The 15,629-nt window shown below is 40.8% G+C and overlaps 1 protein-coding gene across 3 annotated transcripts in view; it reads right to left on the bottom strand.

Annotated features, from left to right (window-relative positions):
• Nucleotides 1-2,470: 2,470 nt before the first annotated feature.
• TLK2 (tousled like kinase 2) overlaps nt 2,471-15,629 on the bottom strand; it is a 111,835-nt gene continuing 98,676 nt past the window's right edge. For all 3 annotated transcript variants that reach the window (XM_036997184.2, XM_036997188.2, XM_036997186.2), the window contains 6 exons: nt 14,920-15,009; nt 11,535-11,704; nt 10,188-10,326; nt 6,589-6,700; nt 5,050-5,157; nt 2,471-3,049 (listed from right to left, as the gene is read on the bottom strand). In XM_036997184.2, coding sequence (XP_036853079.1) covers nt 2,876-3,049; nt 5,050-5,157; nt 6,589-6,700; nt 10,188-10,326; nt 11,535-11,704; nt 14,920-15,009 — 793 coding nt within the window. In that variant the 3' untranslated portion in view covers nt 2,471-2,875. The remainder of the gene's footprint in view (nt 3,050-5,049; nt 5,158-6,588; nt 6,701-10,187; nt 10,327-11,534; nt 11,705-14,919; nt 15,010-15,629) is intronic.

Below are 15,629 nucleotides of genomic sequence, written 5' to 3'. Positions count from 1 at the left end.
TGGATAATTTGGAGCCCAATTCCTTCCCATCAGACCCCAGTATTCCATCTCCTGGGACCCTGTGCCTTTGCCCCAGATTGTGAACTGACAACTGGGCCTTCCCTATCCTGCTCCCTGCTGTATTCTCACCAAAAAGCATGGTTGTTGGCACACTGGAGGGTCAAAAGGTGTTGCATGAATCAACACAGTCCCATCATGCCGGTGATGTCCACTGGGACTCAGTTCAGCCAGCAGCCAGTATTTGCCTGTATACACCCTACGTGGTAAGGGCCCTGTATGAAGTTGGAGAACTAGAGTAAAATCAAGAGGCTGGGAAATTCACTCATTAAAACTTATTTTAATATCCTCCCCACCCTCCAACTTGGTAAAGGCCAAAACAGTCTGGCTCGGTTTAATTACAAATTTATACACACCTTTTTTTTTGTCATTGTTTAGAATCAGCATTGTGGCAATAAGGGATTTTCCTTGGAAAAAGTGAAACCCATATTAACAAACTATGTCACTGAAGAACCCCATTTAGTGATTTCACTGGCTACCTTAAAGTCTCAAAAAGGTCAGCGTTCTGCACTAGTTCTCTGGAACCAGTCCATGCAGGGGAAAGAGCCTTGCCCTGACGCAGCCAAGCCCAGTCGGCTCCACTGAGGCCCTGGACCCAGTGAAAGCAAGGAGAGGGCGTACCTTCTTTAGGACAAGGGTAGAAAAGGTAGATCAACAAAATCCCACAGCTTCACCTATAAGCCCATGAGGAAAAGGAGGCAGGAAGTTAGGAGAAAGGCTTAAGGATACAGCACTCTTTCAACCTTAAAAAGAAGTTTAAAAAAACCCGCAAGATCATTGAATGAAGAGGAGGAAAAAAAAAGAGAACTTTGTATTTTGAGTAAATTTAAACACAATCCGCCCATCTCTTCACAAATGCAGACACCATCCTTTCAGCATTGTGCCCAATTTTTGAGACCCCATGAGTACTCTTTGCTTAGGAGCTTGAAAGTAATGGTTGAAAAGAAAAATCTATACACACACACACGTGTGCACATATATCATAATGTGTACATGCTTGTGAGCACAGGTATAAATATATTGCAATACAAGAGCTTTGGAAAGCAGGGGGCACCAAGGGCTCCGGCGCTGACTTCCATCCACTCAGAGTTCCACAAGGCTACACCTATCCACAAACCTCTCTCCAGTTTGGAACATTCCATCTTCCCTTAAGAATCTCTGATACTGGGGAGATCGGGCTAGGCCCACAAAACAGACAAGGGCCTTAGAAAATGTGTCACCAGTGGCATTTTTCACATGAAAAAGAACTACTAGACTCATGAGTTGAGAGCTCTCTGCCCTTCCTGACTTCCCTCTCCCCTGCCCAGAGAACTTGCATGCCTGAAGGCTGCATCTTTAAATATTTCTGGCTGAGTCCTCTTGCCACATATGTTAGTAACATTCCAAGCTGGCTACCACATGTTCAAGCTCTGGCCTCCTTCCCTCTCTGCTGTCGAGTGCTCTGCTGTTTCAAGGGCACGGTGGGGCCACGCATCTCCCATTTCAGCTCCATCTTCAGTTGCTCATACATCTCAGAAACAGCTAAATTAAAAAAAAAAGTTCCAGGAGACTGCTGATACCTGATTATCTATTCTCAAAATGCCTATTTGAGATTATTTTTTAACTTCAGTTGATGAATCTATTAAAGTGAGTTAATGTGTGTGCGTGCACATGCACACACAAACGCACACCAGTACACACCCACAAAATTTAGAGGACTGGAGGTTGTTCCCTGCCAAAAGATCTAACAGAGGAAAGCTTATGTGCTGATCAAGTTTTAATATCATGGTTAACAAGAAATATACACAGAGACCGTGGGTAGGACCTCCCGATCCCTGGAGCACATGGCTCCCCAGCCCATTTTCTGCCCGCCTCTGGAAGTTTTAAAAGTTACTACATTCAGAGAATCCAAGAGGACTGCATGGACAGATGAACCTTTATTTAAAAAAATAGCACTTCAAATAAATTAAAAGGGACAACTGTCAAGTGTTCAAATAATGAAGAGATAGTTGGAAACCTAGAGAGACTCCAAGTTGCAGTCTTCTAACCTCATTTTTTGTCCAATAGCAAACCCCACACCTCTTGGTACCCCCACCCAACCCTCCCTCCGGAGAGGAGGGCAGCAATTGCAAACAGGAGACCAGACGGAGGAGAAAGCTGCATCTGATTGGAATGAACAAGCCACGTACTTGCTAATACGGGTTTCACTTTATGAACAAATGTATTCTTTTAAAAATAAAAAAGGGGAGAGGGAAGCTGCATGTTTTTAAAAATTGAAATTATTTAGGGATAAAACACTAACTCTAGTGCCTTTAACGGGCAATAGCAACTTTTTTCCTCCGAAGTCAAACACCATCCCCAGCTGAGCCTTTGTGCTACAAGCTTTTCAGGAGATGTTACCTAAACTTTATTAAAAGAAAAGAACAAGTTTAAATATAGACACTGGACTAGCCCAGTCTGTATTTTCAAGTCCACATTCTTCATCTGAAGCACTGCATCAGGGACCCCCCCCTGAGTCTGCATATTTTCAAGTTCACAGTACATGGAACCAGTTTTTCTTTTTAATTTTTTCCTCACTCAGAGCAGCCACCGCAGTGGCCGTTGACGCTGGAACCTCGGGCGGGGCCTTCTCCTATGAGGCCTGGCCAGAGCTGCCCAAGGTCTCTCCTCAATGAGAATCGATGCTGTCATGCTCTATGGATGGGAAAAAAGCAAGAAAATAAAAGCACCTGGTACAGGTTTCATGAGATCCATTCGGATTCGCTATGTTCCAGACCCGCTGCTGAATGCCATTTGTCCACTTTGTGTGTGCTGAACAGTTTGTGGCCTAGAGTGGGTCTCAATTCGAAGAACTGTTATTGGATGCCCCCGAGGTTGATGCAATAGCAGCTCCAGCAGGGCTACTTGTGGAGACAGACTTTCGGATGTGAGGCAGCAAGTAGGGGTCACAGGCCAGCTGCTGGACATCGATGCGGTCCTCCTTTCGGTAGGCCAAGCATCGTCGAATAAATGCCTGAAAGGAAAGTTTCGTGAAGAAGCCTGAAGCAGGTAATTCTGGCACCCCAAGAGGGAACCCTAAAGCTCTGTAGCAGCTGCCAGGGCCCAGTGCATATGTCTCCTACAGAGAAGCGCTTAGAGGTTTCCAGGAAACCACAAGGTGGACCCAGAGAAGACCAGAGAAGGAGAGGTACTGGCAGCAGCAACTCTTTGTGGCCACTGACTCCCCCGATGGAGGCAGCTGAGCTGTTCCAGAGGGGAACCAGGGCATGACCTCTGAATATCTCTGCCCCCAAAACACAGAGACCAACACAAAAATCTCTCTTTGCCTTGGCTGGTTTGCACAGGCACAGTCTAATTCAGGGCCTGTCTTTACACACCACGGCCTCACACGCACTTCCTGAAAAGTGCAAACTGTAATGGCAAAGTACTACCACAGGCAGGTGCAGGTGTGGAGACCCGACGCTGGCTGACACTACAGTGTGTCAGATTGGTACATGCTTTTCTGGTGTCTTCATTCTGACAGGTCACTAAGCAAATGGTCAGACACATATCTAAGTAGTAAAGGAAAACCTGAAGAGAACTTGCCTCCCCAAGGGTACTGCCAGCATGCAAACACACGAGTGGGTTTTGACTCGGAATCCTTATTTATTACCAACATGGAGGTTTCCTTTGTATTAGGCATAAAGGGCTATATAGTCTCAGTTTCTACAACTTTTACCACCAAGGTCCTTGGACGGTTATCTGTCTTTTCCTATTTTTTAACAAGTTGTATTTAATCAAAGTCCTATAATATTTTAATGAACTGGTTTTTAAAAATCTAAAATATAATTATCAACCAAAGTCCATACTTCACAGTAGGATAAGAGTGATGTCTTGATGTAGGTCAATGATTATAACACACATACCACTCTGGTTCGGAACACTGACAGCTGGCGAGGCTGGGGGAGGGGTGCAGGTGCCATGTGGGAACTGTACTTTCCACTCAATTTTGCTGTGAATCTGAAGCTGTTCTTTAAAAAAGTCTTACTTAAAATGTCTAGAACATGAAATCAACTACTGATTTTCTACTTTTTCCATGTTTAATTAACAAAACACAAAAGTATACCAATCCTGGTTTTTCAAAATAAAAAACACCTATTGGTAGTCACTCGGTTAAAGTATTTCAAGGATAACAACAAATTCAGAGAAATGACTATGGCCTTTATGACCCTGGCCTTTGAAAATGAACGGTATTCTTTGTGAGTTAAGCAGGTTATCCTGAGTTGGATACCAGTCAAATAAACTCCTTTTACCTTGAATTTTCTCTCTATACAGCAGCCAAGGTAGGCTTTTGCAACAGCAATCAGATCACATAGTTGCCTGATTAAAACCCTCAAAACTGCTTCCCATCGCAGTTTACAATCAGTCCTGCTGTCTCTCCTCCCACTCTCCCCTCTGCTCCACTTGCTCTGTGAACCTGCCAAGCTTACACACACATCTGAGCTTTACTCACTTCTCTCTGCTTGGAATATTCTTCTCCCAAGTCTACACGTAGCTCCCCACCTGCATATCACTCAAGACTGCTCAAAAGGTCGCTTCATCATTGAAACCTTCTCTGACCATGCCATCAAAAAAGGGTTCCCACCTCTCTAGCCCCTTATTCTGATTTATTTTCTTTGTAACATTTATCACTATCTAAAACGTATCTGGTTTTAGTTATTCTTTGTCTCACCTAGTGGAATGTAAACTCTTTAAAGGCAGGGATCTTGTCTACAGTTCTACACAGAGAATGTCTTGCTACACATTCACAGTTCCTTCTCCACAACCCAGAAGAGGCTAGTAATTAATGGGCATTCAGTATGTGTTGTGGGAGAAGAAGGGGAGGGAAAGGGTTGCAAAAATACACATTTAGAGGGAGGAGAATGTTTCCAATGACTCCTGAATTTTGTACTGAATAATCCATCCACTATCACCCACAGAAATAATACAAAAAGCAAAGCAGTGGTTTCCACTGGGCAATGAGTGAAAACTTACCTTTGCTTCAGGTGTTACTACTGGCTTTGGTGGGAACTGAACTTCAGTAGCTTTAAGAATAGTATTTTCCTGTAGAATATCTTGCTGGGACTGGTTATGACCAAAAGGCTATCATATAAAAACAAAACAAACAGAAAAGGATAGGCCTCTGGTTAAAATTAAAGAAAACATAGTGTAAAACCATAGGGAAGGGAAGAAGACATGTGTTAGTGAGAACTGCTCAAAGGGACTTTGGAGATGATCTCCTCTCTCTCCTTCTACAGATAAAGGAGGAAAGGCTCAGAGCTTAAGTAACTTGCTCACAGACCAATACCTCGGTTCAGGCAGATCTAAGACCAGACGCAGCACCTGCTGTATCATACCACCTCTGCTAAGCTTTGCTTCCAGCAAAGAAAAAGATTCCGAGCAGGAACAAGCAACCCCTTTTGCTCTGAGTGATACCCTGTGGGCTTACACACTGCATATGTGTGCCAGTGACAACCCAAAGAAACAAGTAAGAAAGAGATGGAGTAGTAGAAGGGGGAAGGACAGAGTGGGAAAAAAAAACAGAGTTGGGGCTACTTAGTGGCTTCATGTGTGTCCCAAATTGCCATCTTCTCATAAAGTCTTAAAAAAATAAGTTTAAGCCTAGTATCATCTCCACAGGGTTTCTACTGAGAGATCACAATTCTTTCAGATAAACTCTACCACCATTATCAGTAGTACTTCTACATTATCAGAGACCTTAAGTAACTCCTACTTGCTATGGAGAGCTTCCCACATCACAGGTAGGATAAGGAAAGACCAGGGAAAAGTTAAAGAGGAAGCTAAAATCCGAATAAGAGCTTGGTCTGGGGATGGTAATAAAAGTATTCGGAGTCCAGAGGAGTTGCAGAATTCCCAAATGGCTTATACCCAGAGCTTAACGGACAGCACTGAAACATACAACATTAACAAAGAAATAAGATTAAATACATAACTGGCTCCTAATACATACATTTATAAGGTATTATGCTCACAAGGAAAACACAAATATGAAAATTCATTAATGTAGTTTTCTACTGAGGTTATTATTTGCTCAAATGATCTATCACCTTGATAAGAGGTAACAATGATTACCTTCCAACACCACCTCCCCATGCAGAAGCATAAAGCATGCTTCTATTAATAATAGCAGCTTTAAGTAATGGGGTGGTTGGGAATAAAAAGCCCTGCAGATATTTCAAGTTTCAGTTCTCAGGACCCTTAAGAATCAATAAACTATTTCATATAGTCCCCTATAAATATTATCAGACTCAAAACATATCCTAATTTAGAACAGCAAAAATGCATGTTTGCAACAGGCCAGCAACATTCATTAGGTGCCCTAGGATTGGAAATTTGTTCGTGCACAAAGCTTTTATTATAACGTCGGTATTTTCTTCAAACCACAAATTTCAGGATTCTGTTCTGTATGACCCAATGATTAGCCCCAACAGAATAGCCCACACCATGTCGCTGTATACACGTGCCACCCGGGGCAGAAGTCAAGCCTTCACACTGACTTTCTTCCTTCCTTACCTTCCTTCCGTAAAGACACTGGTAGAAGATCACACCCACTGACCAGACGTCAACTTTATTTGAGATCTTTGGTGGTTCTTTCCCAACCACAAAACACTCTGGTGGTAAATACCTGGAAGAAAAATGAAATAAAAATTCTTAGAAAAATGACTGTATAAATTAAAGGCATGCATAAGTACAGGAAGGCATTCCAAAAGTACTTGCTGGAAATAAAAACATTTGAATTTTAACAGCTGAAAAAGCAACTTAGACCTAGCTGAAGAAAGTAAATGTAAAGACATTCTAATACATTAGGAGGCAGTAATGTCCTGTGAAGCCTTAAAGTACATTTCTCAGTTTACTGAGAGGTGAATATTCTCCCTCCTCCCTACTTCACCCACCCCCGCCACCTTTCCCAGAGTTGTGCCTTATGTTAAGTGCCATTCAGCAAGCTGAAAAAAAGGAGGGAGGGACACAAAAAGAAGTATATTTCCTTTTGTGAAGGCAGAAGCTACAAACATTAAAATCTAACTGGAAGTGGAATGGGGTTCCTGTCATGTTGGCTGAAGATGTCTCTAAAAGAAATAACTGTTACAATTAAAAGTCCAAATGAATTCAGGACCCATTACTAATCTCTCTTCTTAAGGTAGCCTCTTGGAAATATGGACTGGAAATCACTACAATACATAACCAATGGCGACAGTAAAGTCCAAATTATCAAAGGATATTTTGTATTTCCTTCTTTAAGGGTGGCGATCAGGGCATACTGGAAAACTGACAACTAGTGTATAAAAAGCCGACCGAGTTGTTAGCACAACTCAGTCCTCATCTGAATCCGACCCTTTCCCCCAGCCCTTCCCACCTCTAAAAAGACTAGCTAGATGCTAACCACACCAAATTGAATGGTGTGGATGGTGAGTGCCTCCTGGCATTTAGGAAAGCAAATATGCTTCCACTCGTTGCTGGAGTCTTACCCATGGCACAGCTGGAAGGCAGAATTTTGAAGATAACAGATTGATTTTGGCAGATTTCATGCTGGCAAAATCAATTCTGTGAAAACTTTACTTTAGACCCTGCTGTTCTCCTAGTATAAAAATCTAAACTTATAGCTCAAAGGGGACCACAAGAGAGGCAGCAAATGTTCAGATGAAGGGCTTTCTTTTTTTAAATAAGTTAATTTCATGTTCTTGTCTCTTATTATTTTTGACAGACATTTTTGATGATTAAGACCACTGACCTTGATTATTCTTTCACAGTGAAAACTTTTAGCCAATACATTGGAAAATGAAAATATATAGAGAGAATTTGTGAACAGGGGAAGAAAGCAAAGAAATAAAAATATAGGAGAAAGAACTTATAAAAAGAACTGCTCCTCTATATGCCATTAGCATACTGGAAAACTGACAACTAGTTTTCATGGTTTTTGATTCTTTAATATACATGACTTAAATGTGATCTTGGATAAATAACAAATAGAACTTTGATTCTAAAATGATCACTTTAACATATCTGTTAACTTTCTCACAGAGGTGGGGAAGAACTTGTCCAAATACAGAGTAATAATTTAGCCAAATATTTAGAAAACAAAAGACATGGCCACTTGATAGTATAAGTCTGGCCAAGTCACTTTCTAGGTCTTGGTTTCCCCATTTGTACAGGAAGAATTAAACCTCCACCCAAGTAATACTGAAAATAATAAGCATTCTAATTCCCTATCAAGGACTTAGGGAGAGAGTAGAAAACAGTCCCACGATACCATACTAAATTGTGTTTGAAGACCAAAGTTACATATTCCATCACAGTAAAATCCTTAGAGAGGAAAATGGCTTAGTCTACAGGTCACTTACTTAAAAGCAGTATTCAATGTAGAAGAACTATGAAAAACCAAATAATGCAAATAGTAACTTAGAATTTGTGTCCTCCAGCCCTGTTTGTATCTCTGGAACATCACAGAAGGACCATATATTGAGGATGGTGATTATGACATGCTTCTACCAATATGGAGACTTCCTAAAATTTAATTTTCTCAGTAGCCCCTTCCCTATCTTACTTTTTATTATGAAAAAAATCTTCAAATATAATCTTAAGTAGAAAGAATAGTAAAAGAAGTCTTCAGATAAATATCACCCAGCTTCAATACTTATCAACATGTGGCCAATCTTCGGTCATATGTACCTTCTTCCCCACCCCTACCCCCCAAACATATTACTTTGATGCAAACCCCAAACATTATATAATTTTTATTTAAATTCCAACCTCTGAGTTTTTATAGCTTATCAAATATGGCAATAGGTAGCAATGAGATAACTTAATCTAAAGGTAAAAAGGCTTCACCATTTAAAAAGAAAATGCTGTCAAACAAAAAGTTCAAATCCATGTTCCAGTGAGTTTATGTAGCAGAGGTATATAGCCCCATTTCCAGAATTTCCAAAAGCAGGTATTTTTGTATTGTGTAATAACTGTTTAGTGACAGGAACACTAACCCACAGTAACCACCATAGTAAATAAACACTGTAAATGTAACTTCTATTTTAAACCTAGAATCTCAAAGTTTTAATTTAAGGACTCATTTTTACCAGAGATACCATTTCCACAAACAATAAAGAACAAGACAAAGTAGAAATTTTATGCACATGGTGTTTTTCTTCTAAATATGGTCAATTCTTTAATATACACAACTTAAATATGATTGGAGTGATGACAGTGGGGCTGATCCTGTGTGCTGTGAAATGGCCCCTCCCTCTTCTGCTCTTCTGTCTGCTTCAGATCAACACCCTCACTACTAGGCAGTCGCTGTTCTGCCAAGGCCCAGGGCACTCCAGATAAGTGATGTGACCAACTTAATACTATTTTCCATGTTCAGAATCACACATCTCAAGATGTGGCTCCGTGTTACCACCTCAGAAGGAAAAGGAAGCTCTGTTAACACACCTTTACAATCACAAAGTTAAATGCCTGGTAGCAGGTATCTTTTATGCTTCTCACTTGTCCAAAGGAAGACTAGGCAGAAGTCAGAGAAAACAGGCAGGTGGAGTCAGTGGGCTAGGGTGGTGGGAGGAAGTGTGATGCAAAGCCTTAGAACACAGCTGACAGAGATGGGTGACTTTCTTGGCAGACTGGGCTCACTTTCTCCTGTTTAGATTTCAAGTGATGCTGTCATTACTTTACATCCTCGTCTTCAAAGATCCCCAGCTCTTCAGAGTTCCTGTTCCTCATGCAACTCTAGAAACAAGTCCCTCATCACATTAACCCACCAAGAGACCTGCATTTGTACTGAAAAGTTTTTAGCCATTCTTTATATACACAGGAGCAATCTCATTCTCTTCCTTTCAGTAGAGCCAGCCCTAGGGATAAAAAAACACACAACTCAAACACCTGGCTACACACAGTCTCTCTCTCTCAATGATTTTCAAGAAAGAAAAGAAAAATTAAGACAAATTGCTATAAATACAAAGAGTCCAACTGCTAAAAAGACAGTAACTATCTGGGGAGGGAAAGTCTCCTCTGGTTTCGGCATTTTTACCTATGCAGACAGGAGATAGATATTATTAATTGCCAATGCTTTAGTATGGCACAACCACATCTCCACCAGCCAATTTGTCAGACTTCCCAATACCTACCAGTAAGTACCAGCACCTTGCGATGTTAGCTCCATGCCATCCACTGAATTGTAGCTATCATCATCCATGATCTTGGAAAGACCAAAATCTGTGATTTTTATCTCTCCACACGCTGTACCATTTACTAAAAGAATATTTCCTAAAAAGATAAAACTTCATGAATAAAAACAGACTTACAAATTGAGAGAGAAATCCAAGGTGATAACAGACAAGATGGGGACAAGTGAACTCAAACTCTTGCAAACAATAGCAAATATCTAAATCCCTGAAATAGAACAATCTGGACTCTGGATGCTGGGATAGAGTCCTCAGTGTCTGGCTGTTAACTTTCATTTTCCAAGAATCACCTGCTTAATGTGCCAAAACCACCAGTATGAGCAGTGGAAAAAAATAACTTGCCAAAGTAAAATAACTCACTTGTACGGTTGGTCAAAAATGGTGGGAAGTTTCATCTGAACTTTCAGTAAGGATCTCTCAACTCTAAACCACACAGAATAGTTTCAGGATAAAAAAAAAAAATCAAAGAAAACATATGAGAGAATCAAAGCCAGTGCCACAGTGCCACCTAGAGTTCTGGTGGTGGGCATGTGGACTGCAGTGAGTGAGGGAATGGGCATGCGTTTAAAAATCACTTCCACTGTAATGAGTATCTCAGTCATTTGAACTGTATTAGAACATTAAAGAACAGTGAATAACGAGATTCAATAGGTAGGTCCCAGAAGAGGAGAGCCAAGTTAACAAGCATGCCACACCAGGGGGTAAACGGGAACCATCCTCCAGACACCCTCGTTCTGCTGGTTAGAGCCGTCTACAGAGAACACACACAGGCTTCCAGGAAACAGCCAAGGGTGACAGCAAAATACAGAGGTTAAGTCTAACTGCCCTCTACTGTTTGCTGATGACTACTGAAGTCAGAAAGTAATCACACAAAAAGATGGAAAACCGTTTGGAACTTAATGAAATACGAGGATTATGTGCATAATCTCATTAATTTGGGGGCACGTATCAAACACTTGGAACAGAGGAACTGCTACATAGTGTGAGTAACGGGAAAAAACAAAACTGAGTTTGCCAGATCAGTTCTTTAACTGAGCTGACATCACGAACTGCCCTGGCTCTAAAGACAAGGACATTGTTTCTCCAGAGCATTTAATGACCTGACTCCCCCTCCTAAACCCAGCACTGCATGGCCAGGACTCTTTTATCCCCACACCTACCCAGGAAATCTGAAGTCGGATGTTATTAGGCCTCCTTGGTTCCTGCCAAATTCTCCAACTTTATAAAATTAAAAGTCACTTACAAGACCAAAGAAAAGCCACCAATACTCTCTCCTCAAGTTAGACATACCTGGCTTGAGGTCATAGTGTATGATGGGAGGTTTTATTTCATTTAAGTACTTTAAAGCATTCACGATCTGCATGATAATGGATCGGGCCTCTTTCTCCGACATTAATTTGTGCTGTTTCAGGTAGAAGTCCAGATCATTTCCCTCACAGTATTCTAATACTGTACAAAACCTAAAGACAAATAAACCAACATTTGATGGTGGGATAAGAGCAAGCAGGTCAAGACTAAATAAAGCAGCCACAACAAAGACTTCAGGTAAGCAGCCTTTCACTCCTTTCTTCTTTGGGCCTTAAAATACTCTTCTACTCTTTACTCAGTATAACCTACCTGAGTGGTCTGCAGGAAGAAAACTCCTACGCTCCCGGTGAAGAACCTCCACACCTTTCCTGTGGGAACCTGTGGGCTGAAGCTCACCCATGACACACCTCTTCCTGAATCACGACTAAACGAGTGCTGACGAGAACTCATGTATTGAAGCCAGGTATCTTCTTTGGGAAAGGTCTCCTTTACATATCAATGCCATGCCCCATTTCTAAACAAGCATTTTGTGATTAACTGCACAATTCTCACTGCAAACATTTTATACGACCCTGAGTTTTATATGACACAGAGAAAGACCTTAGGATTTGCCCAGGCCCCAGGGACTGGTTGTATGTTTACTACAGCTCCTGGCAGTTTGGCAAAATACTGTAGTACAACTTCCCTTTGCTAAATACAAGTACAGTATCTGTGGCTCTAACAAATGGGTTATTATATAGTATGGGCTTTCCCCCTTAAATTATATAAAAATACCATACAGGCCCAAATTTAAATCTATATACCATTTGTGGTACTAGGATAATGTGTCCATCTTCCATGGCAGTTATAAACTGAAGTGAGGCTTTCTGGACTCTGACTATTCCTGGGAGATGAATCCCTTTTAAACGATTCTGAGCTGTGACAATGAGGGTGTGTCATTCAGGATCTAGTCAGGAAATAAAAACCACTTGAGTATTTGAAACAAAAAGGCTTTAATTCAGGGAATTGATGATACAGATGGTGGAAGAGTTAAGAAGATAAACTGGCAAGTGAGGCAGGGCACCCCAGAGATCACCTATAGCAGGCAGCCACTGGGGCACCTTAAGGCCAGAGGGAGGAGATGGTGCAACCAGAACCCAGGGTCGCCAAGAGAAACTGGAACCAGCATTGGGGGAGGAGTCCCCACCCACCATCACCTCTGTCTCCTCAGTGGCTGAACCCTGTTAAACAACTGACACACGACCCTGGTGAACAGAGGCTACAAGGGTGAGGAGCAGAGAACAAAACAGGCTCAGGACTAGCGCCACAGGCTTCTGAGCAATTTGAGGCCTTCAAAAAGCACTGCAGCGAAACATGGACTAAACGGGCCTGTGGGATCCCCACACTGAGCAACAGCTTATGTGTCTTATGAAGCAGTGTCCTAGGGCATGCTAACACCCTATTTGAGAACGAATGCCTGAAATTTACAGATTCTGATCTGGGATGCTGAAATCTGAGACAGACTCTCAGGCTTGATGGATTTATTATTTGACCCAAATGCAAGCCGAAAATAAAACTCACTTTTAATACCCAAACAACTCTCAGAAGACTCTCTCAAACAATGGTCTTATTTTTGGTGAAAATTCACCATACACATAATAGGAAAAACAAAGTAAACAACTCAAGAATAGCACATATTTAACTCAATTTCTCAGATTAGTTAAAAGTATATACACAATTCAAAATATCGGATAACCCAAGTCATTATATTTATCCTTGAAATGGTTTTCGTATTTACATTTCTACACTGGGGGTAGAGGGAGGGTGTCCGATTTAGAACTTAAGGAATTTACTCTAAGCAAAACAGTAAAGCCATGATACTTGCTCTTTAACTAGACTCTTTTTCTGAACCCCACTCCATGCTAAACACGCAAGGCTATGCTTGGTTCAAGGCCCACCCCAGTATAAAAGGGAAGATGGAGACAGATGGAAGAGGGGATGGTTAGGTCATGTTTCCAAGGGTTTTCTTTTAGGGTCATTTCTAAATGTGGGCCAATTCTTGGCCTTCCTGATATACTTGCTGTCTAGAACAGGCCAAAATTCCTAGAATCACCCTGCGAGGCTGGCTAACAGGAACACCTACAGGCCAGGTCCAGGGCATGTTCTTCTGACTCTAATCAGACTTCCACAGAGAAAATGTTTCCAAATGCTGAGATATTACTAAACTTCTGGATAAACCCACAGGTCCTAGAGCTCACCTACACCAGGTAATGAAATATAACAATGCCTAAGATTATTAAAGATCTCAGACAACTCATTTAGCTTCTCTGGTCCTCAAATCTCCAGCTATAAAATGAGAAGGCAGACCTAGGATATTTTTAAATTCTTATGTCTATAAGCCTATGAACCTATACATTACCACACAAGATTAGGTTACACCTTCATCTGTGGCAATTCACTTGTGTTCTATGATAAAACTACACTGCTTGTACTTCTTTAAAAGGCCTGTCAGTGTTCACCAGGGTGGGGCGGGGACTCTCTCAAACAGTCCACACCCACTGGTACATGTTAGTGGTTTGGTGGCACCAATCTGTGCCAGTTTCCAAGAGCTGACAGCTAAATTTTCAGGATTTTGTGAGCTGGTTATTGAGCCACTGGTAGGATGAATATATAAACAAAAAGTGGCATTTGGAACATATACAGTCATTAAGAGGAATGAAGTACCAATATCTGCTACAATGAGAATGAATCTTAGTAAGACATCAGGCTAAGTGAAAGAAGCCAATCACAAATGTCCATATACTGTATGATCCATTTATATGGAAGTCCAGTACAGGATATCTATAGAGACAAAAAGTAAATTTGTGGTTGCTTCGGCTGGTGGTAGGGAGGAGAAATAGGGGGAAGACAACAGAAGGTTCAAAATTTCTTTAGCAGGGCAGTGAAAATGTTCTAGAATTGACTATGGTGATTGCTGCACATATCTGTGAATGTATTAAAACTGTTGAATTATAAATTTTAAATAGGTGAACTGTATGGTATGTAAATTATATCTCAGTAGAGCTTTTTATTTTTAAGGTTGGTAGCTTGAAATTAGACATTGAGAAATTTACACCACAGAAATTGGTAAATACTACAAATAAGCCCCAGCCCTCTCCCCACACCAAGCTGGTTGATAAACATTTACCAGACCACAGCTGCATACCTGTGGACAAGGGATGTCTTGCTGGCCCAACTGAAATCACCTATGGTCATTTCCCATAAATAAATATATTTGGTTCCCTCAGAGAGTATTTCCTGGACCCAGATTTAAACTCTATTTCATGAGTAGATAACACACTGCAAGAAAATAATATTAACTGCTAAGCTAAAATGGCATAGCACTTACGAGTCAGTGTCCAGTGAAAAATAATCATACAGCTTAACTATTCTGGGATGATCCAGTTCTTTGTGAATCCGGTATTCCCTACATGCATGCCTGTAAACGAAATGGAAAATTAACATTCTGTACTTAGGCCTGTCTTTCAGAATTCTTCAAGGATGCCCCTAAATACATTCTCATTTCTCCACTGTTTCTGCTTGTTTCATTCAGATTCATCTGGTCCCCGTATCTTTCCTCACCCTTTTTTCTCTACTAGCATTTATCAAGCTATTGAGAAAACAGTAGGTGCTCATGTATTTGTCGAATGAATGGATGCTAACCTTATGTCCCTTTCAAGTTTATTCTATCACAATTTCACCTCTTTTAATATTTATACCCAAATTACAGAGCTTTAAAAATTATAAAGGCAGCATTTTTTCTCTCCTCTAAAGCTAATACTTCACAAATGTTTATATCCTGGGATTACATCAAGGGGATCGATTTTAGCATGTAAACTCCTTGGGTAAAAGAACTGCCAGTTATATAAGGCAATTAGCAGTGCTTTTAATTGTTTCTTTTTAAGACCTACTCTTTACAGAAAGAATTTAAAGAGCTATCAACTTTTCTTTCTCCTAAGAAAATGTGAGATTAATAGAAAACTTGGAGTTACGGAAACCTAGTTTACTTGGAATAAGAATTTACATGTATGTGTTAACATTTCTTTTTTAGTACTCTTC

This window comes from Manis javanica, chromosome 4, assembly GCF_040802235.1.
Source record: "Manis javanica isolate MJ-LG chromosome 4, MJ_LKY, whole genome shotgun sequence".
NCBI classification, from domain to species: Eukaryota; Metazoa; Chordata; class Mammalia; order Pholidota; family Manidae; genus Manis; species Manis javanica.
The sequence above is the reverse complement of the archived record's forward strand: the minus strand, read 5'-3'. Positions and strand labels throughout refer to the sequence as shown.